At 39.7% G+C, this 27,843-nt stretch overlaps 1 protein-coding gene across 1 annotated transcript in view; it reads right to left on the bottom strand.

Moving 5' to 3' along the window:
• Positions 1 to 27,843, bottom strand: part of nlgn3a (neuroligin 3a) — a 241,061-nt gene that overhangs the window by 124,197 nt on the left and 89,021 nt on the right. The window contains exon 3 of the mRNA XM_041797607.1: positions 15,981 to 16,130. Within this exon, the coding sequence (XP_041653541.1) occupies positions 15,981 to 16,130 (150 nt within the window). The remainder of the gene's footprint in view (positions 1 to 15,980; positions 16,131 to 27,843) is intronic.

The raw sequence follows: 27,843 nt of genomic DNA, 5'->3' as shown, positions 1-27,843 counted from the left end.
CTGTTCACCACAGCCTACAGTCTTCACTAAACCACCCCTTACACTTATCCTACCCCTAACATAGTTTATCCATGTCTTACCTGCTTTTTGTAAAGTGTCCTTGGGTTTCTTGAAAGGCACTATACAAATTCAAGATATTATTATTATTATTATGAGCATAATACAAATAAAGATTGACTGAATAAAAACTGAGACAACCTTCGAATTATCCTTGAGAAACAGAGGTCTGATAAACGTCTTGAAAGTGCTAAAAGTTTTAAAAAGCCAAAGAAAGCAGATCACACAAAAGCCTCCGAGTATATTTGCCGATTAACAGCTGTAGCTATTAAAAGGACATTAGGCTCTGAAAGCCAACCCAACCCACACCTAACTCCAAAATGTCAATTTGTGCAACTTAATCGCTTCTGCCACAAAAAAAACAAAGGTGAAGGACTAGCTCCATTACTGCTTTGGCAACACTTTCCTGTATGCATGCATTGCTGTGAATCATCTATCAGGCACTTTATTCAAGAATCACACTCAAATACACTCAATTTAAGGACCACTTGAAACTGTGAAAAAAAAAAAAGTTTGGCAGGGAGCATTGTACCTGGAAATAGCAGCTCTGCCCATGAATCAGTATTAAGTCAGATTGAGCTAGGATGGAAATAGAAATGCCATCTCTTGTTGCTCTACCCTGCCATGTCAGAGCGAGCGAGGCAGCAGCTCAACAAATATTAGCCTTCTGTCGTGGAGGAGCCATTCAAAACTCCACCAGCAAAAACTTCAATTTCAACGTCCCACTGCACTGAATAGGAATAATGTTTGCTAATGTGCCGCATGCAAATCAAAGTTTCATAAGATGCACAAATCTTCCATCAGCGACGGTAAAGGTCAAACATGCATCAATAAAGCATCTCAAGCACAAACACTGACACTAGGTTGACATTTTCCTCCGGTGAACCGCCAGTCTGTCTTTGCACTTTATGATGCTGTCTTTGGGTGAAGTGCTCCGTTTTTACATGAGACGCTGAACACAACCCCTTGACCAGATGAAAGCAACAGTCGGGCGAGCTCTTTGATGTCTTTGTAATGCATATTTACTGTTTTGGTGGAAGTACTGCCGCGTTCATTGAAATATGTTTTCATCTCAGGGCAGAGCTACAGCGAAGCTTTTGTTTTGAATGGTGAAAAAGCACAACTGTACCGTACAAATTGATTTCTTAATGTCACAGTTTTCTCAAATGTCATGCTTATGAAATATAATGAGCTTTGTTCCTGCTTCCTTTGGTTGTAAGATGAAAAAGAGGGACAAATTCTCATTAAATATACATTAGCACTCTGAGTTCAAGTCACAACGGCGTAGGGAAATTCGTTGTTCTTTTAGTGTAGAACATCTTTACACGATGCTGCTATGATGGGAGCAGGTGGTTGGACTCAAAGAGACACTACCTCAAAATATCCTGACAGCAGCCTTTCAAGTCATCAGCTGAATCTTTCTAATTCCCACAAGCACACGTAAATGAAAGGCCATGGAAAAGCAACATTAATGTATAACCATGTCTTTCAGAAGTGTTCAGATGGATATCTCACAGCTTTCACAGAATCAGACTTAATTCTTATTCTGAGTGATCAAAGTTTTAAAAAATTACTCCTAACACAGTGATTTAATTCTGCTGCCTCGATCTGTTCACTTCCTACTTTAACAACTGTGATATCTAAGCAGAGCAGCCAACGGGACCAAATGAAAATAAATTAATTCTGCACAGCTGTGAGCTCAAATGGTAATGATCAGATGCTAATTGTTTATGCTAAAATGAACCCACTATACCCTTATTTAATATGCAGATTGTAATGTTACCTGATGCTTTTTTAAAAACTGATCCCCTATTAGAAACTGTCAGTAATGATAAAGCCACCTTTGCTAAATTTTTCTAATAGTCATTACATTGTTAACAAAATATTTAGCATTTTTTTTCCTCCTCTGAATACAAGCTGAGACATTATTTCTGCTTTTAATATGCTGCTAAGAGTGGCTGGTTAGTTTGCATTAGCAATTAGTCAATAACAGTCTGTGTAAGTCAATAAGACTCTGCTAATGAGACAAATGAAAGCATAAAGCCATTAACCCTGGATTAAATAAAAACAGTTCTGTAACACTGTGTTTTAATAGGTACTAATAACACGTCAATTACCAAGCAATTATCTAGTCATTTATAGTGATGAGTATGACCATCTAGTGAGTTCTCAAGAATAAGGTTCTAATAACTTGTTTGTTACAAACAATTACTTAAAAATCCAGTAATATTAAGGAAGTACTTACATGGTAATAATGTACCAAGTATAAAGACATTCCTCATAATATTGTTCTCTGGTAATTAGGTGGTATTTTACCTTAACCCTCTAAGCTTAACCCTAACCCAAACAGTAGTAAAACTGTGGCAGTTCTCTCATAAACAGGTGGTATGTTACCTTAACCCTCTAAGCCACACCCTGGCCCAAATACTAGTAATGCTGTGGCTATTATCTGGTTATTCTCTGGTATCTACTCTTACTCTAACCCTCTAGGCCTGACATTAACCCAAACACTCTTAATATTGTGGTATTTCTCTGGTAATAAGGTGATATCTAACCCTTTACCCTTAAAGCCAAACCCTAACCAAATGTTTGTAATATTGTGGCAATTCTCTGGCAATTCCCCCCTAACCCTCTAAGCCTGACCCTACCCTAACCCAGCGCTCCTAATATTGTAGAAATTCTCTGATAATCAGATGGTATTTTACCAAGTTATTGTATACATGCTTATGAATTGTGAACGAATTTAGAAATGACCTAAATATTTATTTAAAACTGTAATGGGAGCCATTAAGAAACTACCTAAAAATACAAAGTTGAATTGCAAGGGTAGGACGCTTTTAATAATTGGGCAGAAATTAACAAAAAATTACTTACAAATGAAAGGATGTTTTGAGAAATATGAATGAAGGCATTCAGAAATTACCTAAAAGTTACTTGAAAATAATTCTGGAAGGACTCACTTGAATTTAGCGCATCAAAATAAAGAAATTACCTGGGAATTATGATGCAACTTTTGCAGAAAATTATTATCTTATTTCTAAGAAATTACTTGGTAAATTACCACAAGAAAAAATGCCAAAATATTACGAGGAATCACCAAATAATAAATACATTATTACTAGGTAAATAATTCCTTAATATTACAATATTGCCAGGAAATTATTTGGTAACATTCAAAGTTATTATGAGGTAGGATGACATTGAACCATATGATCGAATGGAGGAAATGAGATTGTCTTGTTTAATGTAACTGGTTCCATATGCATTTTGTTTTGTAACTATTGACACTATATTGAAACAGTGGTACCATTTAGGCTGTATGAGTGACATATCAAATATGCCTCGAACAGACTGCCAAGTGTGTAGGCAGGCTATTTAAAGTTGCCATTCAAACATTGTTCCCACCTCTGAATAAGACACCTGCTGTCTCATTTTTTATTGAACATATTAATATTACTAAAAACTAAGTCTTCCAATCTACGCTATCAGCTAGTGCTTGAACTTAGATTTTTCAGGGAATATTACCTTAATAAAAGCCATCTGGTAATTGTTCAAAAATGTACCCCAGTAGTCGACTCCTAAAAGAAAACAGCTTCATTGAATTTGAAACCCTCACCTTATTTTGCATGACGAAACCACCTGTCATCACAAACACTGTGAATATTTGGATTTTCCTTCACAATGCAAACCGCATTTAACCACAGAAAACAACTTCTAATGATTTCATTGTTTACTGAATAAGGGGCTTCATTATTATGACACCCACTTTACCGTTTCTGCACCTATTGTGTAAAATAACCTCAAAATGACAGCTTAGCCGCCCTGTCTGTTCTCATACATTTTAAAACACTTAGTGGTTGCAGCTGCTTTAAAATGTAACCTATTTATCAGGGCAAGAATGTGTGTTTACGAATGTATTTGTAATAATTTATCTGTTACTTCCTGTTCTGTCTTTTATGTATTGCTGCAGGGCATCCCTGAAAAAGAGACCTTGGTTTTAATGTGTGCTTAAAAAAAAAGAATAAATAAAAATCAGGCAATGAATTGTAATGGTTATAATTATCATCCTAAAATTGTAATTAGCACCATAAAATCATGTGTAAACTTGATTTTTTTTTTTCTTCTTTTATTTGCATGATGTACTTGTGTAGCCTGAGAAATTGGTGTAAATGTGCAGAGGTATAAACGTGTTTTTGGCAAGATATGCTTAACAATTCAGCACCACAGTTCTAGTCTGCGCAAAATAATGTTGCATTGGAGTTTTCTTTACGGAAAGTTATCAAGATTCAAGATAAAACAAGATCAGAGTGTTTCAGTTGTTTTGAAAGATTCGTTTGGGTCAGTGTTGGCCCAAAAACAGCACAAGCCTTTAAAAAGATATGTCAAGACAATGCTTGTGTCTTCTAAAGATTATAACCTCAGTTCATTAGTTGATTCTATTTTAATGTCAGTGCCCATATTAAATGTTTTTTCATGTGCATTAGGGTTTAAAAATAATGTATGAAAGCAACTCTGATGGACTTTCCAAACAGTGTCTGAAACACAATAAGCCTTGATTGGTGTCCCTCCCTCGGCAGCTGTCCATACTCTCTGAATTCTAAATAACGCACTCTCTGGCCATGATGAGGGTTGTGAAATCTGCATCTTAGTGCCAGTGCTGTGACTGAAATCAAGAACTCGCTATTCAAATGTTTTGGAGCGATACAGGAATGATTATAGTAAGCACAAAATGAAAACTTTAATTGTGTGGGCTGGCCTAAATTTAAAATCCTCCAAAATGAAGAAGATAGTGTGTCCTGCTGAGTAAGTGCTGCTCACTGCATCATCTCTAAGGACAGACTCCTCCTCAGCATTAATCCCTTTCAGTTTTAATCAATACTTTTCAAGAGTTCTAAGCTAGAAAGGACGCATCTTCTAGGGGACGTTGAAAAGCCGAGCACTGAGAAACAAAAGGCCCCGTCATCTTGGCTCTGTCTCGCAGTGCCAGATATTTGTTGCAGTGTGTCTGGCAAAAGCGGCTTAAGAGTTAATTTCCTGGCAGTGATTTGTAGGAGAGCAGCATCAACAAGCTGCAGCAGACTGGAGCATGAAAACCATTACTTCAATCGCTCACTCCCTGACATTAATAGGATGAATAAATGTTTTTGTTCTCTGCTTAATTTGGATGAATTCATCCAAATGGCCATGAAAACAAGTAAATATCCATCTCAGCTCCTCTCCTGATAATAGAAGACAAAGAGAACTCTCTTTGCACTTGCTTTTTCTTCCACCTGCCGTTAGAAAAAAAAATTCCTCTGCTCTGAGCCGGGCTCATATATCAGATGATAACCGAAATGAGTGAGACTGGGAACACATACTGAGGGAGGCTCTTTATTCTGAGTCGATTCGCCCTCGCCACACAGGAGGCTGTCATGTCAAATTTTATCCCGTTGTAACTCAGAGAGTGATTTTTGTGATCCCAGACATCCGATGTGACAAATGAGGTGCACCCAGACAGATTATATCCTGCACATGAACACGGAGTGAAAAAGTCATTTTAACACTCATCATTTCATAAAGGCAGAGCAGAGATACAATAAAATCAAGATGGAGGAGAGCATTCCGCATCAAAGAGAATGCCCCATTTGTACTTAGACACCCCATGTTTCTTGACATTGTGTAAAATCATGCACCAAGCATTCAAGAGGGATTGATTTGGGATGCACTGCTGAGTGGTGTGAAGAGGTGCTATGTCCATCTATACATGACACGTACACAATCCTTACACCTCCCATGTGTGAAAGCATGTTAATGAGAAGTCAGTATCTGTCCTCTGTGATAATAACCAATGAAATTAGCCAATAGAGCTGCATAATTTAACACTTACAATCATCACTGGTGATCCACAGCTGAATACTTAACAGCAGCTTACTGAAGAACTCTTCAGAGTAACTCACTTTCTTCAGTTAGATTTATCTCATCCATCAATCCATTATTTATACTGCTTTTCCTGTTGGGGGTCACAGGGGGGCTGGAGCCAATCACAGCCGCCACTGGATGAGAGGAGGGGGTACACCCTTAATCACCAGGCTGACATATAGACAAACAACCAGCCATGGTCACACTCACACCTACAGTCAGTTAAGAGTCACTAAGTAGCTAACGAGCAGGTCTTTGGACCACTACTGCTTCACATGCAGACATTCATGCCAAGATATATACAAGTCAATCTATTCAATTCAATTAACTTCACACGGTAGGGCTGGAAAAATGTTGATGCAGTAATATTTTGTCATTTTGACTTGCAGTATACTTGCAGTATTGAGTATACAGCATTGAGTCAGTGAGGCCAAGTAGCTAACTTTACCTTTTGAACTCTCTGCAGCACTAACTCAAGTTTAAGAAGATGCTGACGTCAGGATAGAAGAAGAAGAAGACAGCCGGATAACATTGGACTATGGTGAACAGAAGTCAAAAGATGGGATGTGAAACTGGCGTATGTAGCACACAGCAAACATACAAGGTGATTTTCATTGACGTCATTTTCATAACTTGAGACTACAGCATAATATGGTATTAATATTAACCAGCAAAATAATAAAGATATACTGATTTATGATGCCCTGATGATTACAGACAAAAGGATTACAGCAGCTAATAGAAGCATCAATCACTTTGCCCCGCTATCAGCTCCATCTCAAGGTCTGATCTACATGCTTTGTACCAAATTGTAGTGAATACAAATTTGGCAGATAACCTCTTTATGGCACTTTAGGTTGTTATGTTAAACAGATATGTTAATGTATCTTACATGATATCACATACTGTTATGTTCTGCTTATTGTATTTCATTAGTGATGTGCCATTCACAAACAGGCTGGTTTAAAGAGCCAGTTCTTATATGTAGAGTGCCTATACAAAGTATTCAACCCGTTGGATGTTTTACGCTTTTATTGATTTTTCAAATCAATCATAGTCATTGTAATTTCTTTATTGGATTGAGGTCTGGGCTTTGACTCTAGAACATTCACCTTGTTGTCTTTAAACCATTTCTGTGTAGCTTTTGCTGTATGCTTCTGGTCATTGTCTTGCTGGAAAATAAATCTTCTCCCAAGCCTTAGTTCTCTTGCTGACTAAATATGACTGTCCCACAGGATTTTCCGACATTTTGTCACTTTCATTTCACCCTCCCAAGCCTTCCAGGGTTGGCTTCCGAGAAGCATCCCCGCAGCATGATGCTGTCCCCACTGTGCTTCACAGTGGGGATGGTGTGTTCATGGTGATCTGCAGTGTTTGGTGTCTGCCAAACATAGTGCCTTTCTGATGGCCATTTCGGTGTCATCAGACCAAAGAACTTTCTTCCACTTGACCATGGAGTCTCCAACATGCTTTCAGGCAAACTCTATTTGAGATTTAATATGAGAATTCTTTAAAACACCGCTCTGCCATATAGCTTTGACTGGTGAAGAACCTGGGCAACAGTTGTTGTATACAGAGTCTCTGCCATCTCAGCTCCTGAAGCTTGTAACTCCCTTCTATTTCTTGATCCATCCATCCCCTGACTCATACTTTTTGGTGACCTTTTGTCTGAGTTGCTTGGAGTGTTCTTTTGTCTTCATGGTGTAATCGTAGCCAGGAATACTGATTAACCATTCACTGCACTCACCAACTGTAATCTAGCACTTATTGGCTGGACCTCTGTTGAATTAGGTCAGTCATTTTAAATAGGGTAAATATCTATGCAGTCACTTATTTTGCCTGTTGTATCTTTTTGTTGACCATGGTTGATTTCTAAGATCAATAAAAGGGTAAAACATCCAAGGGGGTGAATACTTAATTAAATGCAATGTATTACTTTTAGTAGGTTGTTTCATTGCCACTTGGACTGATGTAAAATTGCTTAAACAATCTTTGACTATGATCAAGCAGAAAAAGCATGTATTTTGTGTTTTTCAGATTTTCGATCAGATGAATCAGTTGGTTGGATGTTGGTTTTTACTGCTTACTACTTATTTCTTTAATAAATCTGAAGCTGAAGTGTACAAGTTCTCTTTCTCTTATATCCTCTCCAGCTCCCAAACAGCTGATTTTCTTCAGTCTGCTGGACTGGAGGAGGCCTGACCCTGATTTCCTGTAGTCACGGAAAAATCAAGGCATATTGCAGATATTGTACTCTGCAGGATGTTGTTGAAGTAGTAATACAGGTCATCCAAGATGTCATCTGGATACTTTTTACCTGAGGTCTTATACCATTTACACTTATCACTTCAAGTGTCTTATATCCGGATCAAGTCCAGATGGGATGTAATACACCTTCATATACACTTAGCTACATATGGGTCAGGAGGGCGTGAGCACAGCAGGAGCGCCTCGACTCTCTGCGGAGCTCAGCAGTACTGCTGCTACACTGAAAACAAATAACAAACGTGTGTGACTAGCTCGACAATATTGTTCACACACAGCCTCAAATATCCTCAGCTCCCCAAATCCCTGGCTGAATTACCCAAAGTCCTCTCCTTTAGTTTAGCAGACGGGCATAAGGGAGAAAGGTAGAGTCACTTACCGCCCACAGAATGACTCTGTGACACCTGCACACATACAGTCGTCTAGCAGAGGTTATTTTGATTGCATCTAAAACTATTCTTCTGAAGGCCTGATACTTTAGGTAGACTGAGGTGACACCCATAGCAGGGGGGAACTATAAAACGTCTGAGATCTGAAAGATACGCTAGATAGACATCAAAGGTCACACATAAACCCTGTCAAAGGTGAAAACACTCGACAAGAACACACTGTACTTGACCGTTGTCTTTTTTTAGAGCACTTGGCTGAGAAGGAAGAGTCTCACCTTGAGTTTTGGCAAGAGAAGCAGCCTTTGTTAATTTTTAATGCATTTGGAAACTAGTAATTAAGTCCCTCCCCCCCAATGGACTGGGAAATTGACATGCTCTGGAGAGCCAGTGAGTAATTATATTTGTAAAGAGCAGTGATACAAGATACTCCCCTCTGACTGGGACTCATTACACATCATTAGAGAGGCACGGCAACCAGACACATGCACACGCTTCACATGCACAAACTACATCCACACACTGAAACGCACTTGGGCAGAGAAGTCGCACACTTTAACACGAAAACAACGCTTTTCCTTTCACACATGCAGATCAATGAGCAGAAACCCCTGTGGTAAACAAAGTTGGCTCTTCAGGTCGCTGACATGTCCTAACAGGACGTTCAGCATGCTGTAAAACTCTATTCTCCACATCTGATGTACTGATAATGACTCAGCGGTGGGTCAATAAGTAATTAAAGATTAAATCTGATATGAATTCTCATTCATCTAAATAGTGAAAGGTTGAGATATGAAAGTTTCAAAATGGGGCCTCAGGAGGACTGTGGTCCGCCCTTTGAAGCAATAATTACCATTACAGCAGCGTAGGGCTAAGAGCTGCAGGGGGATGATAGAACAGCAGTGGAAACTTAGCGGACTCTGCTTTAATTGGAACAGGAGTGGCAGACTTGACACATCAGATTCTGCGAATAGAATTTGTACAACTCTCCTCATGTTACCTCTCTTTTCGACAGTATTTTTCCTCTCCTCTTTGCTCAGCATGCGCTTCTCTTTCGGTGCTTCGTGGAGAATCAGCAGCTGTCATGCATACATTATGAAACCATGCTGAAATATAGACTAAACCCACTGTGGCCTGTCTTCTGAAAAACACCAAACAAGTACTAAATCTATATTTCACAACAAACTGAGGGCTGACTTTTAATTATTTTGCTTCTTTCAAGTAAAATGTGCAAATATTCTTTCTTCAAATAACAGTGTGAGGAAAATTAAGCTGATAAGAAAAAGAGGTCCAATGACATTTACTGAGGTTCAGTGCCGTCCAATTTACTGCTGAAGAATGTTTTGCATTCTTCACATTAGAAATGCTTTCAGTACGGATTTGTAAGCATGGGCTGTTGTTACTAAATAGTTTAGGCCTTTTTATTTCTCTGAAAGGAGTTAAATATTCAGATTGTTGTGTGTATTTCAAAGGTGTTTACTGCATTATTAATGCCTTATTCAGATTGCGGCGGGACGGCGGGAGAGCTGTATTAGTGTCAGAAAGCAGAGTTTTTGAGTTGCCTTGTCTGCTTTCACTTTAAACTCATTATCTTGTCTAATTCTCTCTGCCGCCATTATTCCCTCATCCCTTTAAGCAGCCCTAATTAAAAGAGCTTTCATTTTTTTCCATTAATATTCATTTATTTATTTATTTTTCATTCTACTCTGGACTGCTGTAGCCAGTGTTGAATCTAAATTACTGATTTTTTTCTCCATTATTTATCTAAAGGGAGTTCTGCTGCACAGAACTTGAGCTGCAGAAGAAGCAGCAGCTAAAATCTGCAATATTTACTCTCTTGTAGCCATCAAATGACCTGATGCTTAACTGCAAGAGTAAAGCTTTCAACTTCCCATGCAGCGGCTAATGCACGCGAACAGTTTAGATCCCCCACTTAACGCCGTCTAGACTCGATTAGCACTCTGTTAGCAACACCATTATTCAATAAAAAAACAAACAAATTTCAAAATGAAGACATGTAATCAGGATTTCTCATGTTCTGAGTGTTGCTGATTTTATGACTGAAACTCTTCAGACAGCTTAGTGTTAATTGGCCCATCATGGTCTGATTTCTCTCTGGCCTGGGTTTTATTTGGCTTATACGAGTATGCCTGTAATAACAGTTTAAAGCCGTACCATGGGGAGATTATCAGACCATGCTACAGCGATGGACATTATCGCTCTACAACATGCATCACTTCTTCTCTGCTTATTTTTCAGAATGGCTGCTGGAAAGCTCACCATGAGAGCCACTTTGCATGTGTGCATGTGAGCTAACCACATCTGTATGTGTGGGTTGTTTTTGCCTGTGTATTGCTCATATATGTGTGTGTAAGATGTTCCGAGTACTCATATGTGGTGTTTGAGGGGGTGTGTGCATGCATGTAGAATGACATTTAGCGAAATGTGGCAGAGAGAGAAGAAACATCTGACTCATAATTGAAGTGCCATGAAAGAAATATGATCATGAATCTGTATTAGGGCCTACGTGCTCGGCTTTAAACCATCAGCAGGAGCGCGGGGCGGCGTGCTCAGGCGGCGCTGTGACTACCTTACCACCCCGAAAGGCTGATTACAACGCTCAGAGTGATACTCCGCTGAAAAAAATGACAGAGGAAAACACAGCGCGTTCACGCCGAGCAACTCTGATGACAAAATCGATAGGCCGTAGCGCTCTCATCTCCATCAAAAAGAGAAACTGAGGATGAATGTAGTAGTGCTTGTGTGCTTCAACCACACAAGTCATCTCAATGTCCCAGAGGATAAAGCAGCACTCCTCCGTCACCCGTCTGCTCTTGACATGTGGAGCTTTCTGAGCAGTAAGGTGAGGCGGACCGCTCCTTTAAGGAGAGAGCAGGCTATAATCTGTTTTATTCCTCAACAAATGTCAGAAGGTAGCAGTCAATTACTTCTATTATCAAGCAGCTAAAGCCAGAGCAGCCGTAGCAGCTCAGTGACCCCCAACCTTTTGCCTTTTGACAGTTTAAATCAAAGCTTTGCTAAGTAAAAACCCTGTTCCTGGATTCTAGATTGCTGTAATTTTCCATGTCCAGCTTGTTCGTGTACATTTTTAGAGGCTGAAAGGTTAAAATAATTCAATATATAACAGGAAAACTGTAAAAAAAAAAAAAAAGAAAGAAAAAAGAAAAGATTGAGAATTTTTTTTTCTTTCTTTCTTTCTTTCTTTCTTTCTTTTTTTTTTTTTTTTAATGAAATAGGCTAAATAGCGTTTCCCATTGAAATACTTCACTGGAGGTTATGTGCCACAGCAGGTTAGCTGTGTATGAAAGCTTGCTGTAAGGAGTGTGTCACAACAGTGTTTGCACAGGATTTTAGAAGACTATGATGGGGGGACTCTGAACCGTCTAGACGGGTCCAGCCTCATGCTCCCTGGGAGAATCTATTTTTTAAATATTCTTATGGTAAATACATCAATGTTGTACATTTTTTCAGAGCAAAATTAGGAGGCTTTATCTATGAATATTTTGTTCTCTTTATACAATATTATGCACTTGAAGCAACTAAATAAGAGGTGAATTGATTGTATTTAGACTTTAAGTTAGATTTTTTTCTCCTGGTCTGACCTGCCAATAAAATTTGGTTGATACAAACTTTCTTTCCTAAATAAATCTGATACTGACACCAAACGATAAATTTGTCTTGACTTTGTCTGATTTTAACTTAAACTTACCTCCACCTGAAAGTTGTGTCACACTCTTTATTTCCTTGATTCTTTTTTACTTTATTTTGTAATTTATGCTGAAGGTGTTTATATATATATATATATATATATATATATATATATATGTATATATGGTAAATTATTCCTTTGTTGTAACAATGCTTCTTAGCAAGAAATCTTATACATTCTGCTTATTTCTCTTTTAAATGGTGCCAAATTTGTAAGGAATATGCATTTGTGGGATGAGCAGCAGAGCTGAATATGTGGGTTGCACCCATGAAAAATAAGCTAAGTCTTCACTGCCAATGCCAAACAGCTTATTTTGCCACTGACTCTTGCTTTGAGCTTCTTATACCCCCAGGTGCTGACAATCAGGCGCCTCATTGGCACCTGTTATGTTCAGCGATAATTTCAGATTCTGCAGCAGTTGGATCACAGGGTCAAAGTTAGTGCCCTGCATGGGCCTATTATCTGGGCCCGAGTCCAGCCCTTGCCCGAGGGGGTGGAGCCCCAGCCTGGCCCGGCCCGACAGGTTTTTAGAATTATCAGGCCCGAACCTGTATGAAGCCCGACTTTGGTTTTTTTGTGCGCGTGATGCGCACAGCAACAGCTGACCTGCATATTGCAGCAATTGTAGTCCTATTAACAAATAAACACTTCTATTCTATTCTATAGTAGAACTATTAATCAATTCTGAACATGGTGACGTCCAATTCAACAACAGTGAGCTGCTTAACATGGCAAACTCTGCTCTTTAAACATCACAAGAAGAACAGTCTGTTTACATGGCATCATGCAGAAAAAGAACAGCATCCACAGTTTCAGGGGCAAGTCCAGTCCTCCTTTCTTCCATCACTCTTCCAGCTGCGCTGAAAGCACACTTGCTGCTGCTACTGCTGGCTGGGACACGTAGAGCGGGAAGGGAGGGGGCAGAGTGGCTGCTGCGTTCAAGTGTTGCCATTTAAATTGTTTAAACACAAATGCGACACATTGCTCTAATTGGCAGGTTTAAAACAAAAGAGCCCAAGCCTGGCCCATGTCTGAGGTAATGATATGATCATTTGCCCGAAGCCCTGCCCTCGGGCTGTTGGGCCCCTCGGGCCTAGGGCTCCAGTGCAGGGCTCTAGTCAAGGTGTTGTGAAGACATGGAGGACTCTATGCTGGTTGTTGCACTGAGAGGGTAAAATCTTTTGCTGGAGGCAGTATGATGGTGTGGGGCAACATCTCCACCAGAAAACCGAGGCTAGTCATCATTGGAGGCAATTGCAATGTAGAGAGATATCAAAATGGGATTCTGCAACCAGTGGCAATACCACAACTCCACAGTTTGAGGCAAAACTCCATCCTAAACCGCCAAACTGCTTCAATTCCTGTCAATCAAAAAGCTCCAAACAGGAAGTCACAAACGTAGAATATCTGGTTCTTCAATATACAACACAATGCACAAACTCCATGTAAACCATCACTTTATCATCCTACACCATCGACGAGGAAAGTTCACTTTTGAGGACATTTAGCCAAGAATTTTAAATTAAACCACACATCCTTTAAGCAAATATTAAATTTTTAACTTTCTAATGTACTCACCCAATGGTGGAAGCAAAAGTATCATGGACTTATACTTGAATGGATGATAAATTAACCCCAAAAGGTAAAATAGTCTGCTGTTGACATACTATTTCTGCATGAACTCGCAGTTCTCCCATGATCTCTGCCTGCTGCTCAGGGCTGCACGCTGGGTGCATCCAGTGGGCAAGGTTGCTTCGGTCGGAGAAAACCGCTTCGGTGCATGCCACATTTGTTGTATGTGGAATTTGCGGGGCCGGAGACTACCTCCAGAGTTTGGTAGTAGGAGGATGGAATAGCCTCAGCAGTCCTGACATCAACCCCACTGAACACGTGGGATCAGCTTGGGTTTGCTGTTCGTGCCAGAGTGACCAAAACAACCACATTGGCTGGCTTGTGAATGAATAAATTGTCAAATTGCCAATATGTCCTGTTTTGCTACACTTCAATCATCCAATCAAACAATGGCAGAATAAGCTGTCAGGCACTGGCAGAGAAGATTAGGCAAATTGGGGGCAGCCCTCACACTCAGCTCTGCTGCTCATCCCACAAATGCATGTTCCTTACAAATGTGGCACCATTTATAGGAAAATGAACAGGATTTCCAACAGTATAAGATTGATTGCCAAGAAATAAGCTACCAAACACAAATTCATACCTTTTCTGCTAGATTTATACAACACACTTAAGTATGGCATACTGCCTGATTGGGTTATACGACCCTTTAGCATGATTACTTACAGGTTAGTAAACGGATCAACACCCATGATTTAAAAGCCTTCGAAGAAAATCTTCTCTTTTTAAGACAGTAGCACACAGCAAAAAATGCATACTATGTCAATCACAAGTTAGAGCAGCAATACAGAAATTGCATCAAGGGGTCTCATGTTATCATAGAAAACAGAGACAGAACCAGTCTTTTTCACCAATCAGTGTTCCCCCATGAGATATTTTTGTTAAGTGTTGATAAGAGGGGTCTTGATGTCTGCCAATATGCATTAATTCTTTGTTCTGGAATAAATATGAAATCAAATAAAAGGGCAAAAATGGCATCATAACATCTGGGGGTGCTGGTTTAGCTCATTTGATATAACAGTTGTCCTGTTCACAGTGGCCTCGTTGCACTGATTGCAGGTTTGACTCTTCATCCTGATGCTATTTGAGGCATTTCATTCCCCACTCTCTCTCTCCCCTTCAAGCTGTCTAGTCAAATCATGGCAAAAGCCCAAAAATTATCTTGGAAAAATAAATTGTATTTGCTCAATTCACTACACTAAAAGAATAAAACGGTTAGTGACACACTGAGACACATTTATGAAATGTGTTGGTGTTGTCAAAGGAAACATTAAGACAGCATAAATCAAGCAACAAAAGCCACATCCATTGTATTTTCAGCAGCCAACAGTATCTCAGGGAATATTCTCAACATTTACAACCAAATACACTGAAAATTCATTTTATATCCAAAGCATTTGTAGGCAGTAAAGAAGCACTCTAAATGTAAAAAATGTTGGAGGGGGGGAATCGGCTGTGTCAGAGAGATGGATGGAGAAGGTACGAAGCTCCGGTAGCTGCTAACAAACTCCATTTTGTGTTGCTGCAGCTGTTTCCATGGAGCTCCCTCACTTTCTCTCTTTCTCTGCCACTCCACTCCCTCTCTCTCTCCCTCACACACACACACACACACACGTACAAGTGTTTGAAAGAGGATTCAGCTGTGTGAGTCAATCTGCAACCAACCACAACTCAGGGAGAGAAAGAGAGAGAAATTCAGCCTCTCTCCTCTATCGCTCCAGCATCATGCCCATCTCATCATTTTCTTCTACCTCATTACAATAATTTCTTAATTTATTCTAAACCCCAGTCACAACAACAAGCCCACATTTTGCACACTCAATTACTGCGATTTTGATACACGTGCCCCACATCCACAGGAATCGGTTTTACAGTGCAATGCTTTTCTTTCCTCTGCCTTATTTGGAGTGGATGTAGCAATCAGCGGTGCTCATTACACCTAGCTGCCCCACAAAGATGGCCTAGAAAAATGCCCTTGAAGAAGATGAAGAAGGAGGGAAAAAGGAGCTTACCGAGGACTCCGACACGGTAGTTGAGAGTGATAACGATGACATTCCCGTAGCTGGCCAGCACACTACCATCGATCATGTTGCCCGTCCCCTCCATGTAGGATCCTCCGTGGATGTAGACCATCACAGGCTTGGCCCCGGTGTCTCGTATGTCTGCAAGAGCGGCCATCATTAACACATTCACATAGCCGTCCACCCACTCCGATCAATGGGTTCAGCTCAGATTCAGATACAGCAGATACAGTGCCTATAAAAGGTATTCACCCCTTGGTTGGTTTACCTTTTTACTGAGTTTATAAATCAATCATGGTGAATTTAATTGGCTTTTTAGACAAAAAAGTACAAAAAACCCTTTAACATCAAAGTGAAAACAGATTTCTACAAAGTAAAATCAATTAAACAAAAATATGGACGCAAAATAAGTTACTGTAAAAATATTCACCCCATTCAAAGTGACTGATCTATTTCAACAGAGGTCCAGCCATCTGGTGATAGAAGTGTCACAACTGGTGTAATGGGGATCACCTGAGTGCAGTAAGCGTGTCTAAAGTGATTGTAGTGAGTTCAGTTTGATCCATCATCAGAAATGGAAGGAATATGGCACGTGTGTAAATCTGCCTGGATCAGGCCATCCTCACAAACTGAGTGATGGTGCAAGGAAACCAGTGAGCGAGGCCATCAAAACGACTACTCTGAAGGAGTTACAAGCTTCAGCAGCTGAGATGGGAGATACTCTGCATACAACAACTGTTGCCCAGGTTCCTCACCATGTCAAAGCTTTATGGGAAAGTGGCAAAGAGAAAGCCACTGGACTAGAGTTCGCCAAAAGGCATGTGGGAGACTCTATGGTCAAGTGGAAGAAAATCCTTTGGTCTGATGAGACCAAAATGGCCTTTTTTGGCAGACAATACTGCACATCACCGCAAGCACACCATCCCCACTGTAAAGTATAATGGCGGCAGCATCATGCTGTAGGGATGCTTCTCGGGAGCCAGCCTTGGAAGGCTTGTAGAGGAGGAGAGTAAACTGAATGTAGCTAAATAAAGGAAAATCCTTATTCAGTCTGCAACATATCTGTGGCTTGGGAGAAGATTTATTCTCCAGCAATGACCCGAAGCATACACCGAAAGCTACACAGAAATGCTTTAAACTCAACAAGGTGACTGTTCTAGAGCTGCCAAGTCAAAGCCCAGACCTCAATCCAATAGATAAGTTGTGGCTTGACCTGAAAAGGACTGTTCATGTATGATCCCCATGCAACCTGACAGAGCTTGAGCAGTTTTGCAAAAAAAAAAAGTGGAGTAAAATTGCAGTGTCCAGATGTGCAAGGCTGACTGACACCAAGCCACACTGACGCAGTGTTATGATGAAGCCAAAGGTGCATCTACTAAATACTGACTTGAAGGGGATGAATATCTATGCAGTCACTTATTTTACATTACATTTTTTTTAACTAATTGACATTACTTTGTAGAAATCTGTTTTCACTGTAAAATTAAAGATTTTTTTGTACATTTTTTAGTCAAAAAAGCCAAATTATATTGTCCATGATTGATTTATAAAATCAATAAAAGGGTAATACATCCAGGCGGTGAATACTTTTTAGGGACTGTAGTTACAGTGACATGGTGGCCACACAACAGAAAGCTGACGGTCACCTCTCAGATACCAGCTTCATGCAATCTGCTGTCCTACCAGTAAAAAAACAAAATAGTCATCGTACATAAAATAAACTTATGTTGAGTTTAACTGTTATAATAATTGGACATTTCAGTTAAAGATATAGCCTGTTATTAACCTGAACTATTTTCAGTTTTGTGTTGCCTTCCAGGAGGCAAACCCTCATCCCAATAAAGACACACAGGAAGCCATTAGGGAGAAGAAAGAGAGAAGTACACAGACATCTCCTTACCAGGGAGAAGGCTAATCTGGCTTGACAGTGATAGGGGGAAAACTCGCTGGCTAATTACACAGTGCTACCACGTGTCTCTTTTTTGCAGACCTATCTCTGTGCAACAATTTATTTGCACGCTCTCGCTCCAAATTACACATAGTCAAATTTGTGCTTCAGTTTTTTGGTAAAAATGTTGTTTATTCTATTCCTGACTTGGGGCCTTATACCCAGCTGGAGTGACACTCCAGCCAGATAAAGCCCATCCAGAGGTAGAAGGGAAGAAAAAAGCCTCTGTCTGAGGAATAGACTGAATTACTGGCTGGCTAGCTCGAGCTGGGAGACAAGACAAGAAACTCTCTCTCATTTTCACCCCCCGCCTCCCCACCTACCCTACCCCGCGTGTTCTCTGTAGCTTCTCGCCTTCCCCTCCCTCACTTTGTATCGCTTTCACTCACAGACTCTCCCCTGTCTCTCTCCCGCCCTTCCCTCTATCTCTGTTTAACTCCCTGCCTCTCTTTCTCTCTCTCTCTCTCTCTTTCCCCCCTTAAGCCTCGAGAGTGGTGAGAATGAGGGAGGGCGGAAGAGCAGAGGAAGAGATGGACTGGGAGAGAGAGAAAAACACAAAGATAGACCGGAAGGAATGACGATAAAAAAAAAGTGGAAAAGCAGAAATAAAGGCACAAAAATTACAAAAAAGAGAAAGGAATGGACTCTGGTTTAAAAGGATGGCATTGTATTCTGGTTGCTATGGTGACTAAGAGCCAAAATTCAAAATCCTAAAGAACAGGGAATTGCGAACAACCCGATCTGTGCCCATCTGCAGGCTCTGCTAGTCATCACATTAGCATGCTTGACACCAAGGACAAACATTTAACGCATTTTGTAAAGACACATATTTTTGCTGTAAAGCCAAGCACAGCCTTGTTTCACTGTGTTTTTTTTCCCATGTTTCCCTCGGTTATTCATGACCCCGTTAGGTTTAAAAGCAAAGCAATAACTTGTATATGATGTGGCCTTATTTATGGCTGGCTTTATCTTGCTGGTATCTGAGAGGGCTACACGGTGAGATGTGATTTGTAGCTGACACTTCTCTTTGCACACACTTATCTTATAGACAAGAGGAGGAGGAGGAAGAGGAAGAGGAGGAGGATGCATGGGGTGAGGAAGCATGAAGTCAGAGGAGGGGGGAAGGAGGGGGTAGAAGGGGAGAAAAACAGCAAAAATCCTGCACAAGCTACTCAAACAAATGAGCCACAGATACAACGAGAATGGCAAAGAGGAAGAAGAGGACAGGGGGCAGAAATAAGAAAAAAGAGATTAGTCATGTCAGTGTTATCAGCCACCTCTTTTGTTGATCCACATCAGGTCTCCATAACAGTTAAATCCCTCTGATGGAGATCAAAATAACGCACTCCTAATCTGTTTATTGACTCGATCTGATTTGTGTCAGAGCAAAAATACACATGCAAGAGATCCCAATTGGACTAGAAATAATAATCCTCTCTGGCTACATCCACATCTGGGCTGCAGCACAACATGACGTGGAGGTAATGAGCTGACTAGCTCTTCTTAAACCAGTCAGATCAGAGCTTTAGCGGCTGCAGTGGATGCCTAATCTGGTGACACAGGTGACTAAGTGGCTACCCCCCCTGGAATTTATTATTATTTTTCTTTTTTAAAAAGCTACTTTCTGAATCACTCACTTCTCAGAGGCAAACACATCATTACATCAAAAACATATTCACAGCATCAAAACGCAGCACAGAGCTGTGTGCTGGGAAAGAAACAGAGATAGGTTCATTAATGCACACATATTGCAATAAAATCATGCACAGCAAGTTGGAAATAAAAAAGGATACATTTTTGGGGGGAGATGAACTCAAATGCATGATTGATAAAAGCAGAAGTGGGATGGAGAGTGAGCTGAACAGAAAAATAATTTATATAACACACCTTTTTCACATCCATGTCTCAGTCAGACAAATTGAGTCATGCAGAATCTATAGCGACAGACTAGCAACAGAAGCCACAGTATAGAAAAAGACCGACCATAAATGAGAAATCAAAGGAGCCCGATTCACAGGATTCTCCTCTGGCTAAATAGAACAAGTTATACCTGCAAATATATCACAGGGCTTGAATTTCAGCACAGCCGTCCTCAGGTGCATCACAGTGCCTGAGGACTGATTGGAGTGTCAGTGGGAAGCAGAATTCAGGCCCGAGCTGAGACTGTAAGCGTTCCTGCTGCAAGTGAAACCCACCAGGAGGGCCAGCAGCAGCACCCTCCTCCATCATCTTTTTCCTCCCTCTCCTTACTCGCCCTTTTTTTTTTTTTTGTCCTTTGCCGCACCCTCCATTGAAAACAGTCCGTCATATATATCTGACACTAAGCGCCCCAGAAGCAGCCTTGACACTCTGGGATCGGGATGGGACACAAAAGGCGAGTTGAGATAAGTGTCAGTGGCATTCACTGTGTCAACACTTTGTGAAACATGGTGGCTGTCAGCAGCTATCAGTGAGGTCTGAGGTGGAGGATGGGGGGGGGGGGGGTTGAGGGGGGGTAACTGGTGACACTGTCCTGATGTGGCAGGACATGACATGCACCCAACTGTAGTCTCTCTAAGCGTCACGCTTCACTCATGACAAGTCCATTACGAGCCATGTTCATGTTTGGGTTTGGTTTCAGTCAGGGAGCTGCTTGCAGAACAGGCAGCATAATTACACAGCATTATACAGCAGTTTTTTCAAGTCTCTGACAGTACTCTGAATGTCACTGAATGTCCGCTTAACATTCTCTTTTTACTGGATCAAATGAAGTGGCACTGAGTGTGACTTGGCCTCAGAGGGGAAAGAAGGCTAAAGTGAAGAAATACAAAGAGGCCTGATTCACAAAGGGGTTGCACTGCTTTTGTGGTCGCTAAGCCTGTGCAAATAAGAGATAGAGAGCGCACAAACAACAAAGTATCCTCAAAGCGGGATCTTACACTGAAAAAACAGATTTTTAACCTTAGCATTTGTAACGTATAATTATTAAGTTTGTTTCACTGATTTAAATGTGTAATTCAATCCTTCTTACATTTTTTGACTAATTTCAAATGAGTTGATTTTAATTGTGCAAAAGTAATATAATAAAACTGTGTTCAAATAAGATGGTTTAAAGTGTGTTGAAAAACGTAAAAAGAGTTGTGTTAAACTAAAGTGATTTTAATTATGTAAAAGCAATCTTAAAAATGTGTTCAGGCTAGGTGATATAATTGAAAAAGAGATTTTTAATCTCAAAGAGGTTTTCTCCTGGTTAAGTAGAGGTTAAATAAAATAATTAAATAAAATGCACCATGAGTGAAGTTGCTGTCTCAGTAAAGAGGTCCCGCCTATAGGGGGCAATGTAACTGTTGTAACTGCTAATGTCAATGAATGTTGAGTGCCACACTGACAATGGTGAAACTTTACTTACTGGTTCTGTGGGTGACTAGCAGTCATTGCTACAAATGATTGCACAAGTTAGTCCACCTTAAGTGAAATGATAACATAAAAAACATTATTAGTGAGTACTGTTTGATGTTTTAAGGTAAGCAGTTACCTACGATATACTCATCTTGCTTTACAGTGTACCAAATATAGGCAAATACACCTCTAATTTGAAACAACTTAAAAATAATAAGTTGAGTCAACTTAAAAAATATAATGGAATCTAGGCAAATTTATTTTGTGCAACTGCTAAAATTGATAAAATTGAGTTAATTCAATTCCATTCATTCAAGTCTGTTTAACCTAAGTTTAGTTGACTTTTCTTAAAAATTTTAGCACCTGCTACACAAAATTATTAAGTTAAACTTACCTGTATTATTCATCTGAGATTACTTAAAAACATTAAGTTCAGTCAACAAAAAAATTATATCCAGATCTAGATAAACATATTGTGTGCAACTGCTAAAATTAATGAAATTAAGTAGGATCAACAAAACATTTTTTCAGTGTATTTGCATGTATGTAAAGTGTAAATATTGCTCCCTTTCAACACTGTGAAAAATCAAAACACATATGTTGGGTTAACTCAACTTTTTTTTAAAGTTAAACTGCTCTGTGGAATATTTCCTACAGTTAAGAATTCTGTTTAAATCCAACTTAAGACAACATGTCTAGGTATTTTTCATAACACTACATGTTCTTCCTCCACTGCAATTTCCCCTTTTTTCTATCACGCACATTCATTTTGAACATTTATGCCACTCAAGTTAGGAGAAATTACAGGTGACAGTTACTGAAAAGGTGCACACTGAAACAGGAAGTCTTCTTCCATCATGCTCATCCAATGTACAGTGCTTAAAAAATTTATTAGACCACCTGTCATATTTGTCTCAGAGACCATCCAGCATCATGAAGTGCTTTAATGTGGACTCTTTCATTTTTATTGAGCTCTCCATGTTTTACCATTTTGAACAGGAATGAGGAATTTCAAACTGACTTTTTATACCCAAATTTGAGCCGGCTCACTGGGCTTCTCTGAGAAGTCAGAAATTAATCAAGCATAACATTCAACTACAAAAACTAAAAATTTCTGTTCAGGAATGCAAGTAAATAACTATAATTTGACATATTAATTAAGAAATAATTATGTGCTTTACTATTTTTTCCGTTTTTTTTTTTTTTTTTTTTTGTCAATCAGTAAATTTGAAAATTCATGTATAACAATAATAATTATATTTTAGCATTAAAAATATCATTTGGGTTAAAGAGCTTCTACATATTGGTGTATTAACCATTGCAGAAACATAAAACATGATTTTTGTAATTACCAATGCACACAATGCAAAAAATTTTAGGGTAGCTTTGGCATAAACCTTACTTTGGGTGGTGGTCTAATAAACTTGTTAAGCACTGTATATTATAATTTCCCCCCACAGGTGGGACTTCTCTAACTGAGTCAGTAATTTCATTTAGGCTGCAAAACTGTCTAATACCTTAAAGCGTTCTGGAAAAATTCTGCAGATCAAGGCATGATTATTAAATAATGTAAGTACAATGACAGAACATACTTGGAATGTTTGAGTACTGTTTACTTAAAGCCAAAAATGCAGTTCTGTAATATTTGTTTTGGATAACTTTTTTTTTTTTTTTAACAACCTTCTAGTGTTTGGTCTTACAGCGTATTCAAATGAGCCCTTATTGCAATTGCCATCACAAAGACCAGCCCAAACTGCTACAGGAAGCTATGGAGCTGCTTTTTTAAACCACTAAACCTATGTGCCCTTGATAATCATTTGCTAGTAAGATCTGCTAGATAAACTTTCTACCTTCAACCATCTCTGTCTCATTAAAAGCTTCTGTTTACTGTTTACTGTTTGTTTGAGGTGTTTGTTTGATTGAATTTTTTTTGCATCGGTGCTAAGGAAGGTACATCATGGTTCACTGTCAGCATAAGAGTAGCTCCATGTTCATGAGCGTAAATTGACTAGAAATGGGCTGATCCATTTTTTTCCAATACACATACTAATGCCTGATATAAACTACCATATTCTTATAGAGGTGCTGGAAAAACAATTCACATCAGACCTGCATAATTAATGTCTGTGATTCTGAATTGATTCCAAACTTCCAGGAATCTTTATTTTAAAATGTACTTTACTAGATCCCCAGTGCTGTTAGCTTTAGCAGCGCTGGTTCTTAGTGTCTGTAATGGTTACAGTTCTGTGTCTGACATATTTACATACTGCCTGCATTGTCTGTGGAGCCCTGAGTTACTCAGCCAGTCCTGTTTTCTCCAAAAGGAAATTTTTAAGACTTACTGTGGATTCTACAATCTAAGCTATGAGTAAGCCTGACCTGACTTATTTGCTTGCTGTGCTAAATCAAAGTAATATAGCCTGCTTCAGGGATGGTTCATGCCTGATTAGACATCATACATACACATTCATCCAGAGTGACTATCAGCTAACAACTGCTGACTGGCAAGGACAATAAAAATGACTGGATCCATTGTCTGGTGTCAAATAAGTGTGTTGCTTTATCATAATAGCAAAAAGTCATGTTGTGTTTTGAGCACCAACCTGCATGAACATTAACGGTGCTTCTGATTTCTCTCATTTGGAGTGAGATTTCTCCACTGAAGTTTAGCTGCATGTATTTGCACCTTGTCAGTAAGGACTCCCAGTTCTCACCGTTAAAACTGTACTCGCCTTTGACTCTGTTATCATTGTGTCTCCTGTGTGCTGGAATGTTATGAGTGTAATTTTTTTGTGGTTAGGGTGATAAAATGGGGCAGATATCAGTGCTAATTCAACAAAAATTATGGTGCCATTGGCAGACGCAATCAGTTCTTTGCAGATCTGCCCAAAAAAGACACATTTTACATTTTGGATACAGAAAATCGCAAAAGAAGGAAAACATTATTATATAGCTTTCTACTTATAGTTTAATAGACATTTTTCATAGATACAGACATGTGTGAATACACACTGCTTTAGTAGAGGACAAAGAAATCCTAACCAATCAATCCCAGACAAGCCCTGCTGCCTTCTTAACAGTGTCTCAGATGTCAGGTGTAAGGATATATGAAATATTATGCTTTAATTTTGTGGTTTTAGTGGGGTAAAATAGATAGAGAGAGAGGAGAGACTGACACACAGATTGGTGCAGCTTTAGCAATATTGCGGACCATCATAGTGAAGCAGGAGCTGAGCCTAAAGGCAAAGCTTTCCATTAACTAGTTAATCTACAACTCTCGCCTATGGTCATGAACAGTGAGTAGTGACCAAAAGAAGAAGATAACAAATGAAGCAGCTGAAATGTGTATCCTCCAAAAGGTGGTTGGGCTCAGCCTTGGAGATAGGGATGAGCAGCTGCTGCTTCTTTGTACTGAAAAGATGATGAGCTAGTTTGAGGATCTGATCAGGATGTCTCCTGGCTGCCTCTCTTTGGAGGTCTCCAAGATACTTCCAACTGGAAGGAGACCCTGGGGTAGACCAGAACTGGAGGGAGGGATTAGAACCTGCTGCTACCACAACTTGGCTCCAGATTAGAGGAAGATAGTGGAGTGGATACATGGTTTAAGTATAGTTCTTATTTATCTATATTTTTAAGCCATTTGCACCAGTAAAGGCTGCTGTCCAATTCTGTTGGACTGTACTTGTGATCTACAAGCATAATAAAGGACTAACAATTAAATCTGCCTTCACTTTGATTTTATTCAACCTTTACAGGGATTTTTTTAGTCGTGTCTTATTTTTTCTAAAATTTCAACTTCAACCAGCTGTCATAAAGTGTTGCTAAGTGTAGAAAAATTGCCATACGATGACCTATAGGGGGAGAAGGTTCACAGCTGAGCGGCCACAGTTTTTCTGGCCAGGACCAATAAAGTTGACTTATTGTGTGTTAATATGTCAGTGACGAGAGCAGTTTACTTTGTATAGATGTTGGGGAACCAGCTTTCTGATTTCTTGTTATTTCTGCCTTGTTTAATAATTTGTATGAAAGCTTATCTTTTTGAAAGCAAAAACTTCCAAATGGCAAAAGAGGTTTTACTTGTAAAGTGAATCATTACTAGACTTATTTCCACTGTTAATATTGGTTTTGTTATTCTCTGTTTTCTGTTAATGTGCATTTTGTATCAAAGCATGATAGGGTTGCCAACTTCCTGTATTATTAGGGACGTCCTGTATTTGGAGCCAAATTTGTTTGTCCCAAGCAGGATGCCCCTTGTCCTGTAAAGTGAAGTTAAATTTCTCTTAACACTAGACCACACTTTACTGATCCTGGATCAGATCATCTGACACAGCAAATAACCCATCATGCACTGTTGATGTCAACTAAGGGACACCTGTCAATCACACAGCAGTCTTGTGCACATCAAGAACACCCTAGAGCATTAAAGCCACAAATCCTACTGAGATAAGTTAATTATGGATAAACTCGCATAAAAAAAAAAAAAAAAAAAAAACACTTTACAGCTACAACAAGAAATGGGAAGCAACAAAGATGTGGCTTAAGCCGGCCACGAATTGACAAAAGCTTCCTGAACTTTGTGCAGGAGTTTCAACAGGCCAGGGAGGGGAGATGAACAAACACAGCATGCTGCTACAGTTATGGGCAAGAAGGCCAGTAAAATGTTCCAGCAATATTGGTGCAATTTCTCTGACATCCTCAACACCAGAAGATAAAAAAAAATGCTGCAAGAAAGAAGCATCATATGTGCTTCACACACGCACCTGCTGCTGGTGTAGCACAGAGCTGAACTGTGTAAAAAAAAAAAAAAAAAAGAAAAAAGAAAAGAAGTCGAGCAATCGGAAATTTGAATGAAGTTTCTCACTAAATGAATTCCTGAATGACCTGCATACATTTTTAAATTGGCCTTAATAGTGTACCTTTTGAAAGTTTAATTGTCCAATAATGTATTCTTTCTTCAGCAGTATTGGTATCAGTATCGATAAAATTACATCAAAAAGTATCGGTATTGTATCACATATTTTAAAAATTGGTACCGTCATCTCTACTGTACACACTGCTGTAGCACTGAGCTCAAAACAAAGTATTGTTTCCCTTAAATGGCTCTGAAACATTGGCAACCCTAAAGCATGATGGGAAATTGCTGCTAATTCTACCTGTGCAGAGGCTACTGTGGACAACACACTGAATCAAGTGCAATCTCTCAAATTAATTCCATGCTGAGATGGAATTATGATGATATTGAATGAACCTCTCCCTAGCATTGAATGTTTTTGACTTTTCTGTGTCTCTATTAAGGAGTGGCTGGATCTAGATCCACCAAACCCGCTGGGACAGATGGCTGTATATCACTAAGTCTGGTCCCTGGTCTGGTCTCCTTTTCAAGCTGGATTGCTGTTTGTTCTCTGTAGGTTTTATTACATAGACTATGGTCTAGATCTGCTATTTGTATGGACTTTTATGAGATTATTTTCTTGTACTATGGTGTTAATATGTACACACTGATTGGGTAGATGTTTCAATGTTTCTTGTGTACATGAAGAAAATTACATTACCACTTTGGGTGAACAAAAGAAGATGTATGTGTAAGGGTGCAGCCTGTACTATGAATGTTGTCATCCTAACAGCAAATGTAATGGGAGGAGTGACCTTTGCGTGAAGGTGACTTTTTACCTTCCAGCTAGTGTGTTTGTGTGTTAAATATGATGTAGGAAACAGAGCAGGCAGGAGGAGAGAGGTGTATGTGAGGATAGAGAGTAAAGAGAGACAGGGATAGAGAGAAATAAAAGGGCAGACATGGTGAGAAAGCCTACAAGGCTATTAGCCAAAGCCCCCTACAGCCGGCCTGGATCGAGATGAGAGACGGAGGCTGTAGAGGTGCTGTCATCCTTAAGACTCGCAGACATCAGTTTGCTCCTCGAGTGAACGGAGACTAAACCTTTAGTCTTTCAGGGAAGGCTTGCTGTCCTTGGTGTGAGCCATAAAAAGCTGACGTTACACTGTAAAAACCCACTGAGCCACATTAAAAAAGAGTGAAAGTGCCTCGCTGAACTAATTCAAAGCTAATCTTCACTCTTGTTCCATTCTCCAGATTTCTCAAAAGCAGACGCTTTTAACATGTTTTTGCCTTCCCAATTATCTCATGCCACTCAAGAGTAAAGGACAAAGGGGGAAAAAATAATAGATGACAGCCACAATGTGGCTCTCCTATGCTTTAAAAGGGCTAAATGATGCCCTCGTGGATCAGCCATTAGCAACAATGCTTATCTTGGAAAGACGCTGAGCAGCAGCATTCCAAATATCTCTGCATAAATGGGCTTCAAGGGGGCACGCGTCCTCATCCCTGCCACATCAAAAAGAATAGCATAGAGGCAAAATGAGGAGAATGGTGTGTGAATCGCCCCCACTGTTGATTCACCAGTCTCCAGCCTGCCTGCCTGAGCTGAGGGCTTTGCTGGATGGGGATCCAGTCAGGCCTGTGCGATGGAATTAATGGTAATACCCAGGCAGGTGGAGCTCAGCTCTGCTCTC

The sequence above is a fragment of the Cheilinus undulatus genome, linkage group 10 (genome assembly GCF_018320785.1).
Source record: "Cheilinus undulatus linkage group 10, ASM1832078v1, whole genome shotgun sequence".
NCBI lineage: Eukaryota > Metazoa > Chordata > Actinopteri > Labriformes > Labridae > Cheilinus > Cheilinus undulatus.
Note: the sequence above shows the minus strand (reverse complement) of the source record. Positions and strands in the feature narration are given on the sequence as shown.